Source organism: Pterocles gutturalis, unplaced genomic scaffold, assembly GCF_000699245.1.
Source record: "Pterocles gutturalis isolate BGI_N339 unplaced genomic scaffold, ASM69924v1 scaffold5601, whole genome shotgun sequence".
Classification (NCBI taxonomy): Eukaryota; Metazoa; Chordata; class Aves; order Pterocliformes; family Pteroclidae; genus Pterocles; species Pterocles gutturalis.
Window position 1 is genome coordinate 28,972 of NW_010100247.1, and position 12,021 is coordinate 40,992.

At 46.8% G+C, this 12,021-nt stretch overlaps 1 protein-coding gene across 1 annotated transcript in view; it reads left to right on the forward strand.

Moving 5' to 3' along the window:
* Window positions 1-12,021, forward strand: part of LOC104465820 (dystrobrevin beta) — a 46,491-nt gene that overhangs the window by 22,807 nt on the left and 11,663 nt on the right. Inside the window, exon 6 of the mRNA XM_010079021.1 lies at window positions 4,521-4,626. Coding sequence (XP_010077323.1) covers window positions 4,521-4,626 — 106 coding nt within the window. The remainder of the gene's footprint in view (window positions 1-4,520; window positions 4,627-12,021) is intronic.

Sequence of the window (12,021 nt, forward strand, 5' to 3'; positions counted from 1 at the left end):
TGAACCTCCGCGGCACAGGCTGTACAAGCAGGCAGAGGTGAGTGCTGGTTTGCGCATCCCTCGCTCACGTAAAAGCTTTGGAAAGCGTTGGCTGACTTGGGCTTCATGAATGGTGTGGCTGGTAGCCCAACGGACTGCACAAGCATAGCAGCGCCAGGAGTATGGGCGGGATGTGCAGCCTTGTTGAGGTGTTAAGGATATATTTATTAATTGTGTATAAGGGACAGTGTCAGTATGGTCTGATGGAGTTGCAGTTTAAGCACAACCTGCAGGACACTTACAGAAATACATGTGGAGTCAAATATCCAGCAGCTTAGGTGGGTATAAATGGTTTTGATTGCTGTAGAGTTAAAAATCACATATCTTTGTGTTGGCTCAGGGGGTGCAGTTTTGTGCCAGGCTTTTGTGGGGAAATAAATGCATTAACGTCTTGTTGGAACAAGCATGTTGGCCATGTAACAGTGAAACCGGGTGAGTTTTTGCTGTTGCAGCAAGCCTATGGTATTCTTCTAAATACAAGAATAGCACTGGTTCAACCTGCCGCTGCACCCACCTGCGAGAAGATCTGAGACTACAGAGCTATTAGGACAAGTAGGTGTGCTGACAGCAGTCGGTGAAAGCGAGGATTAGAATAGGATAGAGAGGAAGCAAGTGATTACAGAGAGAATCTCTGCGGAAATGTGTGTGTTCTCCTGCGGAGCTTTTGACCCTCATGACTGGCTGTGCCTTCACGTTTGGTAATTTTCAGTTGATGTTCTTGGAGTTTGGAACCTGCTGGCAGATTATTCCGTTGTTTCTGCATCACAAGTGGTGACTGATGATGTTTCTGTGGTTGCTCCATGGTTGGGTTCTGAACCCAGTAGGAAATGTTCGACCAGCTGCAAGAAAGGGCTTTATCCAGGCTCCTTCCCTGACACGTTTGTCATTTCCAGGAGGAGACAACTGCTGTTTGCTTTCCTGTCAGCTCAGCCATTCCCGAGAGTGCCTGTGCTTGAGCAGACAGGATGGAGTACCGATAGTGCTGTGAGATTCTTTTTGGCCAATTGGTTGCAAAACATCCTACCAGTAATGGGGAAAAAGCCCCAAAGCCTGTGTCCCTGCTGCCCTCTCGTGAGTTACGTGGGAGTTGCATCACTCCGCACATGGGTTTTGACTGCTCATAAGATTCTCAGTGCTTAAAGGGAATCAGGTTTTCTTCCTTTGAGGAACATCCTTGTCTATAGCAGAAAGAAGCCCTCCTGATGCATTTAGGTTCTTCTGACACTCCGTGTATCATCTCACTGCCTAATCATAGAGTCGTCGAATCACAGAATGGTTTGGGTTGGAAGGGACCTCTGAAGACGATCTAGCCCAACCCCCCAGCCATGGGCAGCGATGTCTGTTCACTGGATCAGGCTGCTGGAAGCCCCATCCAACCTGACCTTGAATGGTCCCAGTGATGGGGTGCCCACAATGTCTTTGGACAACCCGTTCTAATGTCTCACCGCCCTCATCATAAAATAATTTCTTCTTCTTATCTAATCTGAATCTCCCCTCTTTTAGTTTAAAACCATTTCCCCTTGTCTTATCACTACAGGCTCTGCTAAAAAGTCTGTCCCCATCTTTCTTATCAGTCCTCTTTCAGCACTGGAAGGTCTCCCCGGAGCCTTCTCTTCTCCAGGCTGCACACCCCCAACTCTCTCAGCCTGTCCTCGCACGGGAGCTGCTCCAGCCTCGGACCATCTCCGTGGCTCCTCTGGCCCCGCTCCAGCAGCTCCGTGTCTGTCCTGTGCTGAGGACCCCAGAGCTGGGTGCAGCTCCCCAGGGGGTCTCACCAGAGCGGAGCAGAGGGGGACAATCCCCTCCCTCGCCCTGCTGCTCACGCTGCTGGGGATGTCCCCAGGACACGGTTGGCTTTCTGTGCTGCCAGTGCACGTTACCAGGGCATGTCCCATTTTTTTTGTCCACCATTACTGCCAAGTCCTTCTCCCCAGGGCTGCTCTCCATCCATCCATCCGTCCATCCACCCCCCATCTGTATTGATACCAGGGGCTGCCCTGATGCATGTGCAGGACCTTGCACTTGGCCTTGTGGAGCTCCGTGAGGTTCACACCGGCCACCCTCAAGCCCCTCCATGTCCTTGTGGATGGCATCTCATCCCTCTGGTGAATTGGCTCTGCTGCCCAGCTTGGTGTCATCTGCAAACTTGCTGACGGCTCTGCTGCCCAGCTTGGTGTCATCTGGCCCTTGATTCCACTGTCTATGTCCTTGACAAGATATTAAATAGTACTGATCCCAGTACAGACCCTTGAGGTTCACTGGTTTCCAGTGGGACGTTGGGCCATTGACTGTAACTCTTTGGACGTGGCCATTCAGCCAGTTCCTCATCCATCTCACAGTCCATCTGTCAAACTCGTATCTCTCTGATTTAGTGTCCAGAGTGTTGTGGTGGCCCAGATCAAAGGACTAACAGGAGGCCAGGTAGAAGCCATCTGTAAGCTCTTCCCGTGTCCACTGAAGCAGTCACATCCCAGAAGGCCACTGGATTAGTCAGGCGTGAGCTGCACTTCGTGAAGCCATGCTGGCTGTCTCCGGTCACCTCCCTGTCTTCTGTACGTTTCGGCGTGTTTTCCAGGAGGATCTGCTCCGTGATCTTACCAGGCACGGAGGTGAGGCTGGCTGGTAGTTCCCAGGGTCCTTCTTTTTATCCTTTTTAAAAAGGGTGTGATGTCTAATGGATCCTGAGTCCTGTCTCCAGAAGACTTGTCTGTCTGTGAGCAGTGCTTATTATCTTCATCCTCTTGTAGATGAAACAGTGAGAGATGAGAGCCAAGGCAAAACCGGGAACCTGGGAGGTGTTTTTATAAAGCGGTGAAATACCTGTACAAGTCAGCAGCTGGGTGATTATGTTGAGATTTGAAACACGCAATCTGCTCGTCGATTGCAGACGTTTAACACTGTTAGCACAGCGGTTCCTGGTCACGCAAGCAGCCCTTTCTGGTCTCAGACGTCACATCCCCCCATCCGTTCGTCCCCGTTAAAAACTGCGGTTCTCCTGCTGATGTGAGGCTTGGTTCAGTGCATTTCAAGTGGTTCATGGCCTTACCTGGGTGTGCAACTGTTAAAAGATTTTGGATTTCCTCACCCGAGCGAGGAGAGGGTGGGTAGATGGTGTGTGGCTATTCATAGCCTGCGGGTGCCTTGGCTTTGAGGAGGGGGGAGGCTGGGATCGCCAGGGCAAGGTCCAGGCGTTCGTCCTTGTCCAGGTGGTGCATCCCATGTAGCTGGCGAAGGAAATTCTTGGACTCTGGGAGCAGCAGTTAACTCAGGAATAGCTTTTAATTCACTAAGCGGAGAGATCGGAACAAGGACATCTTATGGAAGTTGGAAGAAGTAAGGTTAAGTATTTCTTAGAATTTTAATTGGGATAGATAATTATGATTCCATATGATAATTCTCATTCCATACGATCTCTCCAGGGTGGCTAGCTGCAGGGGTGGTAGGTGTATGTATTTGCCACTAATCACACAACTATAGATGCTTTAAAGATAAACCTTCTCTTTAATTAAAAAACAAAACCCAACCAACCAAACACCGCCTTAATTTTTCCCATGCTAGTTGCAAGTGTGAGCTACAGTTAATTTCCCAGCTCCTGGAAAGCCAGGCTGGCTGTTCCTGTGGCTCTGCTGGCCCTCCCTGTTGTGGATGCTCCTCGGAGTACCGCTGCCGCGTGCGCAGGTGAGGAGAAGGTGCCAGCTGACCAGCCGGGCTTCTGCCTGCGGGAACTGCTTAAGCACCTACCTGCTGGTGTGCAAAAGCCAGCCTGTTCTTCCTTTGCATCCGTAGCATTCTTAGCTGGGTTTCGTACCAGTTCTCTTCATCTGTTTGCACTTGCAGCGGATATTTTCTCTTGCTCACTTGAAACCTTAGAAAACGTTACTCTTCCCGTGCCTGGCTCCCTTCTCCTCATGGTTTCCTTTCACTTTCATTTCATTGTCAGTTTAAAACCTTTGACTAGTTCTCCCCTCACCTCTTTTTTCTTATTTTGCCTTTTAAAAACCATCACTGACTGTATGGATCGTGGATGACTGTTAGCTATGATTACTCTTTGATGTCTGTACACTCCTGTGGGTGCTGGCTCTCTGAAATACTGTTTTCTGTCCTGTTAAACAACCTCCGCTCACCTTTGGGGTGCTCTTCTTCAAAATAAGGATCTTCAACTGCCACTCAGGAAGCAATCCTCACCGACTAGTCCTCAGTTTCTTGGAGTTTTCTGTTCGTCTGTGTATCATTTATTTTTGTATGATTGTATCACGTCTATACCAATTCCTTGTGGTGTTGCTGTTTGCCTAACACAGATTGAAACTCCCTGAGCGCAGCAGTTGTGGTTTGTGTCTCTGTAGCGTATGAAATAGTCCTGGTGTACAAACAGAAGCTGAGTCAGAGAGAGATTTTTAAGGCTGAAGTAGTTTTTGGTATATAAAATTGAATTTTTTCTTATAATGAAGTTCTATTTCTCTTCTTTTTTTTTTTTTTTGCAGAAAAAGATCACGCTAAACATGTTTTTAGACACGTTGATGGCTGATCCACCTCCTCAGTGCCTTGTGTGGCTGCCTCTCGTGCACAGACTTGCCCATGTTGAAAACGGTAACTGGAATATTTTCTTCTTTGAACACATCTGGTCAGAGAGGGTTTCTGTTGAACGGGTGTAGGTATGCTGTCCTTTCCAGTGTAACGAAGCACGGAATGCTTTCATCGTTCCCATTGTAACGGTCGGAGTCCCGGAGCATTTAAGCCTGGATTTGGTTGCAGTGGAAAGTGTTCTGTGCTGCTGGGATGCAGACTGGGTCCTTATGAAACCATCGGCAACAATGCAAAACAGCAGAGTTCCAGCATCACTAACAGGGGGAGGTGAAAAAACAAGCAGCAGAAAAATTATATTCTCTAAATGTTATTGTTCCAAAACTTTGAACAAACCACGTGAACGGTGCTTTGGTGTACGCTTTCGAGTGCTGACTCCCAAACATTTGGGTGCCTGTTCAGACCTCTGTCTTCAGTGCTCACTGCGGAAGGTAAATGCTGAGCTCCTCTCACTTCCAGACCGTATCTTAGCTAGAATTTCCTGGGTTTGCTGCCTATGGAAAGTATTTAAGGAGCACTAAGGGATGGAAGACTGAAGATGAACAGTGAGAGTGAAGAGAGAGTCGGCTGGCTGAGGGGGCTTTATGGGGTTCAGGGAAGCAAAAGGCTTTCCTGCGGAGGTTGTGCAAGTGTGTCGAAACTGTTTGTTGTTTTTAGTGGCCAGAAAGGTGGCGTGTTTAATTTATTGCGCAGTCCCACACAGTATATATATGTATGGTGGTTCGTATGTGAGTTCTAGAAAAAAACCCAACTTTTTTTTTCTTCGCTCATAAACTAAACTTCATCTTTTGTTTCCTTCTCCATAAAAACATGTTCTCATCCTTCCAAAACCCTGTCCTAGTAGTTGTTACCTCTTCTGCTTAATGCGTTTATGGTCATTTCCAGGTGTATGAGCTGCTTCCTTTTGAGACAGAGGTGGGTGAACTCTGGACCGCTGGCTTTCCCTAGCCGTTCCCAGGCACAGCTCGGCAGCCTGGCTCTAGCTAAAGTTCTCCTGATTCGTATTCCATGCTCTGTTTCTTGATGTTTATGCCTGTGACAAGGTTAAGTATTGCTGTGATTTTGATACGCTGGGTTTTGGCATTTGTTTCATTATCTTCTCTTGATCCTCTTGCAAAGCAGCTGGCTGTGAATTTAATTTGCAGTGAGCAGGACTGGGGCTGCGATGCTCAGCGGGCTTTTTTTCTGTTGCAACAGAAGAGGAGATAAATTGTCCAGTTTCTGTGTATGTTTATGGACATTTTCTGATAACTGGAGGTCTCATTAAGAAAGTGATTTTTTTAAAATAATTTGGAGGGAAGCAATTTCATGGAGATAAATCTTATGGGAAAACTTAGCAAAAGGGTGAAGAGGTTGATCTAGTTAAAATGTCAGATAAACTGCAGCATCCCTGTGTGACAGGCTGCACTGATAGAAGGGTGGCAGCAACTTCTTGCTTTCTACTTCTTCCTTTTTCCTCTTAAACCCATACTTCAAGAAGAGGACAGAGGGTGGAATAAATATGGTAAGGAAACAGGCAGGAAAATTGTTTGTTTGATAGGATGGAATTGCACAGAGCTTAAGCAAGAGTAAAATGTTTAAAATTCATGTTTGGACAGAGTGAAATGGTGGAAAGATCTGGAGATAATCCATAGCCTGATCTTTTTTTATCCTTGAAAGTGCCTGGAGGAGATTACTAGATACCCAGAATAATGTCGCCCTTATAGATTAGCGCAGGTGTTCCTGTGTTATCTGACAGCTTCTGTTCCCCTCTAACACGCAGATCCCAACCCAACCGTTACGTAAGTGCCCCTTTTGCTGACGCCTTCCAAGCAGCAAGAGATTCTCCCCGTTCTTCTCTTCTGCCAGCCAGTCCCCAGGTTTAATCCTACGTTACACATAGGAGTCTCGTTACACAGAGGTTTAGCATTCCGATAACTTCTAATGTTTGTGGCATTAAAATCATGTTTATGATTCTTACCAGGCTCTTCCCCAGCTGCCTCCTGGATTATGATCATTCATGCCAGTGTTCTTTCCTTCTAAGTTACTACAGGGTTTTTTCCTCTTCTATTCTGTTGCAAGTGGTGTTTTTGTGGCAGAGTCAGGCAGCGGTTCCTCTGCTTGCAGTGCTGATGAGAAACCATTGCAGCTGATGCACAGGGGTACGTGGCATGACCCAGCAGCCTTGGCGGGGGGAGATCAAGTCTGGATTGTGTCCCTACAGTAAAAGAAGGGAAGAGAGGCTTGGTGTTGGGGGCCTGACTATGGGAAGGTAAAAATAGCAAATTTGAAGGAGACAGTAGAAGGAATGAGCTTGGGATTACTGGGACGTGTGGTAGGAAAAGAAATGTTGATGGGAGATGCAGCTCTGGTTGAAGGTTTGCTTTTTCCTTAAAAAGCACAAATGGAAATACAGGAAATGCTGTTTAAACATAAGAATAATATTTTTTTTTTTAGTGTGAGGGTGATCAAATGCTCCATCAGGTTGCCCGGGTTGTGGAGTCTCCATCCTCGGAGATATTCATACCCCGACTGGACACCAGTGTGAGCAGCCGGCTGTGGCTGGCACTGCTTGGAGCAGATCTCCAGAGGTCCCCTCCAGCCCCGGACAGCCACTGGTTCTGTCCTTCTGGGTATGATTGCAGTGAAAACCCCATGAAATCATTTCCTGAAGCTCTCCTCTGGTTTTGTCTGGATGGCACCTTGTCACAGCGCAGTGCTTTGGTTCCCTAACCGTTCCTCCCAGCCATACGTGTATCCCCTTCACAGCCTGTCAATATTCTCATTAATTACCCTGGCAGTCATTGCTGAGTTATTTCGGAGGCACTTGAACACCTGGGTTGACACCTTCAAAAAAACCAGTAATAACCCTGCGATTTCCTTGGGTGTCTTTTCCACTCTGATATAAGCAAAAGGCAGTAAAGCTCTGAACTGAGCTTGTTTTATTGCAGAAGTAACATTTACAGATTAAAAATAACATCTCTTCTTTCTCAAGGCATCATAAGAACTCCCTAGATTGCCAGTATTGATCTAAACAAACAGGCCAGCACGTTATTTTTGAGAGCCATGGTCTCTGTTTGCGTGCTGATACGCGGCATAATCACTGCGTGCGTCGGTCAGTAGTTCTGTGTAGCGTTCCTACAACTTAGGCTGGGTCTTGTGGTGCACTTGTGTTTTCCATGCCCTGCCCAGAGCCATCTTCTGACTTGGCACCTTGGAGTGTGCCTCACTGGTGGTATTCTGCGAGTTTTTAAGCCCATCATTTCTTTTCTGGATAAAAATTCTGCAGTGTGCTTCAGTCTTTTCCATTGTGCAGGTCCCTAAGCTTGCCAGTGGAAGGCAGGCTGTTCTAAAAGGCCCTTCTGTGCAGGCTCCTGTGCCACATTGCTTCTGTTCATCACAACCTGCGGGTGCCGTGGAAGTCGTCCGTCAGATCCACGTGGTCTGTAGATCACAGGCTGTAGAGCTGCGTTCCACCGCGGTGAGCGGAGCAGAACGTGTTAGTCCCAGAGATCAGGTTGTGTTTAGAGATCTGTCAGCAGGATGCAGGACCAGAGAGCGTTTGGGTGCATTCCCAACCGCTGCCTTAGACTGAGCAGGTCAGGTTTCTGCTGTAGTCGGAGATTCCTGCTCTGAACTGCCATTGCATGGGTTGTAGCTGAGGATGCTGATCTCCTGGAAGAGTTCTTTCTGCTCATTTGAATAGTTTCCATGGAGAACCCTGGAAGTCGGAGTTGAAACCTGGGGCTTGGCATGTGTGTTATATACTAGACGTGATTTTGGTGGTAAAATTCCCCACAGCTTTATAAGGAATGCAGTATTTGGGGTGTTTGGCTCCTTGTGGCGTGTATTGCTCACCGAGGCAGATGATGGCATTTCTCTCTCCTGGCTAGCAGCCTCATCTGTGTTTTATGTTGGAGTAATAGAATTTAGATGTTATAGATGTTCGCATCGGTATTGCTGGCCTGTGTCCACTGGGACAAAACAAAATCTGGTGGTGGTACAGCTTGTTTGCAGATGTAGCTGTTAGTACCATGTGGAACAGGATTCTATAATAGAAGTTCGTATTTGTAGGCAGGGCAAGTTCTTCAAAGCGTTTCTCCTCCAACACTGATTCTGTCTTAGCCAGAGTTTTGGACAGTGGGGTTTTTCCAGCTCTTCATTGAAACATTTTTATGTGAAAAATGTCAAATTATTACATCTTCCTCGTGCTTTAGCTTTCTGCTTTTATTATCTCCTCTGATTTCTTCTCTTGCATTTTGCAGCTGTCGTATTTTCATTTTCCTTCAACTGCCAGTTTTTTAGTGTCTGCAGAAATTTCTCCTACACAATGTAATAAAGATTATGTTCCCCCACTTAATCTACATTTAGTTATCGATACCATTCTTCCTATGGAAATACTCTTGTCACGTGTAAGCAGACAACATGCACATGCTTCTCAGTTCCAGACCAGCCCCTGGTCATTCCGTCCTGTATTTCTTTCGCCTCTCTCATGGACTGTCGTGGTTTGACCCTGGCTGGCAGCGAAACACCACGACAACCGCTCGCTCACCCTCCCCACTCCCAGGGGTGGCGGAGAGAGTTAAAGGGGTGCAGGGAAAAGAGACTCCAGGGTGGAGATAAGAACAATTTCATAACTAAGCTACAATAACATTAAAAATAGTAATAATGATAGTAATATATACAAATACACAAAAGAGCAATACACAGTGACACTGCTCGCCACCCGGTGAGCAAGGCTCAGCCCGTTCCTGGCTTACGATCCTGGTGCAGGGGTAGTCCCAAAACAGCCATCCCAGAATGGAGATGAGAGCCTGAGTGTCCGAGAGACTGAGATGACCCTGAGAGAGGGGGGACCCAGAGAGAGCACCTCCAGGCAGACCCCATCTCTCTCCTGGCCATGCCGTGCATGGGATGGAACAGACCACTGGCCAGTTTGGGTTCATGGTCCAGTCTCTCCAGGTGCTTCCCTCTCCAGCCCTTCTTGCTCCTTCCATAGGGAACCGGTCTGCTGGCAGGAGCGAAGGGAGGAAGGAACAGGTTGTCTCTCTCAAGAAAGACCCAAGTTAGGAGGTTTGAGTCTGGAGTCCTGGCAGCCAGAAGAGGGAATGACTGAAGACTTGGATGCAGCGAAAAGTGGAAAGACAAACTCCCACTCCCATATGCGGCAGGGAGCTTTGGGAAACGGGAGACCTTCAAAAGAGAAGGTGTCAACAGCCAAACAAACGTTCAGATCACTGAGGCACAGAAAATGAAGCATGAGTGTTTTGGTTAGAACAAGTATTTCAGGGGCAGGAAAGGAAGAGCAGGAAGGAGAGAGGAAAACAGGGTTGGGACATGAGGTGAGCTCTGACAGTCCATAGGCAGGAGGGTCGTGGTGGTTCATGGGTGACTTGAGGCTGGGCACGTCCATGGTGTGAAGAACATTTTCAATGGACTGCTCCATGGGAACGTCAATCCACCTGGATTTCTGCAGATGGGAGCGTGGGAAGTGATCTGAACAGGAGGGAAGAGAAAGTTTGCAATGCCGTATGTTATGGCATTCGGAAATGAACCAAAAAATGATAAAAAGAGTAATATCTACATTTGATCATGGCATACCGCCTGCCTGTAAGCCGGGAAGGGGAGGACAGCAGGTTGGTGCATGCTGCCTCCACTTCAGTTGTTTGTTTCTCATCCATAGCTAAACTTTGTCACTTTCAGAAAAAGAGCAACAACCACAAAAAAATCCAAAACCCACACCCAAATAAACCAAAAAGTGCACCTCTTTGGTTTCTGCCTTGATGGCCAGATACCTTGCCCATGATTTAACGATCTCTGATACTGATTGCTCCAATCTCTTTACCCGTCATTTCTAGGAGCCTGCTTTTTGCAGGACATGGTGTGCTGTTGCCATTATTGTTTTGCCTCATGTTTTATTTTATCAGAATGTTGTTATTGCTTTCCTGAAGCAAGCGTGTCCATCTCAAGTTTTTGACTCTGTGGTTCAGGACTCTGTAGTACTTTTGTCCCCTTTTCATTAACAGCAATCTCCTGTAAATGTATTGAGTCAGAGAAGATAAGAGATGTTTTGAAAAGTGGGGGAAGAAGAGACAAGGTCGGGTGGTGGGCAGAGGCAGACAGAACCCGCTGCCATCAGCCGGTACCAGGATATTGGCTTTCCCTGAGATATCGACCTGACGCTGCAGCTTGGCAGGAGACAGCAACTGCAGCAGGCTGAAAGGATGGTGTGGGGGAGTGCAGGGGGGTGTGGGGAAAAAAAAAGGCTTTGGGAGCCTGTGACTTCATCCATCTCTTTCCAAAAGCAGACTTGAATGAATGTAAACATTCTTGAACCGTTTGCCTCCCTGCTTCTTAAAATCCTCTATCAAAAGGTTTCAGCATCTCCTGGGACGTGAAGCTGGGGTGGGATCATTGTTTAAATATTCTCAGGGCAAGAAAAGCTCTTTTCCTGCTGTTCTAGCACGAGTTTTTTCTTACTGCAGTTTAAACCCCTAAGTGCCTGGTTTTGGGCCACTGGCTGTAGAGAAGGTATTGCTGGTTTTGGAAGTACCTCTTGCGTGTTTGATACCTTCTCCCAGGCTACTCCTAGCTGAGATATCTCCTAGATGTTGTTCAGGCATTTGTAGCGCTTTCTCCTGTGCATGTAATTCACTGACATCTTCCTTGAGCTGCGATGCCCCCCATCAGACATTTCTGGTGATCGTTCAATACGTTTATGAAAAATATTGACCCGGAATAAAGCCCTTTGCTTATTGGATCTGTCCATTTGGACAATTAACTGCTCTCTGCTCTTTTCTCCATGGGATCACATCCATGTCACCGCCCTTTCATCTGTTGTGCGTTTTGCCCCGTCATGAGAATATCATGGGAGAGCAATTTTGTAAGAAGTGCTGAAGTAAAATGAAAAATTGATGACTTTTGATGCCTGTTTCCTATTTCCTAGGTCAATTACTCTGCAATGGAAAGACATGAGGTTCATTTGGCAGATGTTCTCCGTGGCTCATTTCTCTGTTGTTCTTCAGGTGTTTGCAGTGCTTTGCTGTGTTATTTGTTCCCATATATATTCTACAAGTTAAAATAACATGAGAAGTCAGTAGTTAATATGTAATTTCACACCCTTTTAAGGATCATAATTCCCATTCTTGTAATGTCCCTTTCAGATCCCCTGCTCATTTTCTCTCGTTCTGTTTTTCTGACTTTGAGCATTTGAGTTACTCTTTTAACCCTCCTTAGTAATTTGTCCCAGCTTTTGCTTCTGTAGGCTTCCCTTTGAATTTGAGGTTGTTGAAGAGCCATTAATTGTAGCCACATTGGTCTTTTACTGCAGTCTGCCCTGTTCCCTGCCTGGAGATGGTTTATGCTTGTTTCTTTAGCATCATTTCCTTAAGGAACTGACAATTCTAACTTAGTTTTCCTGCT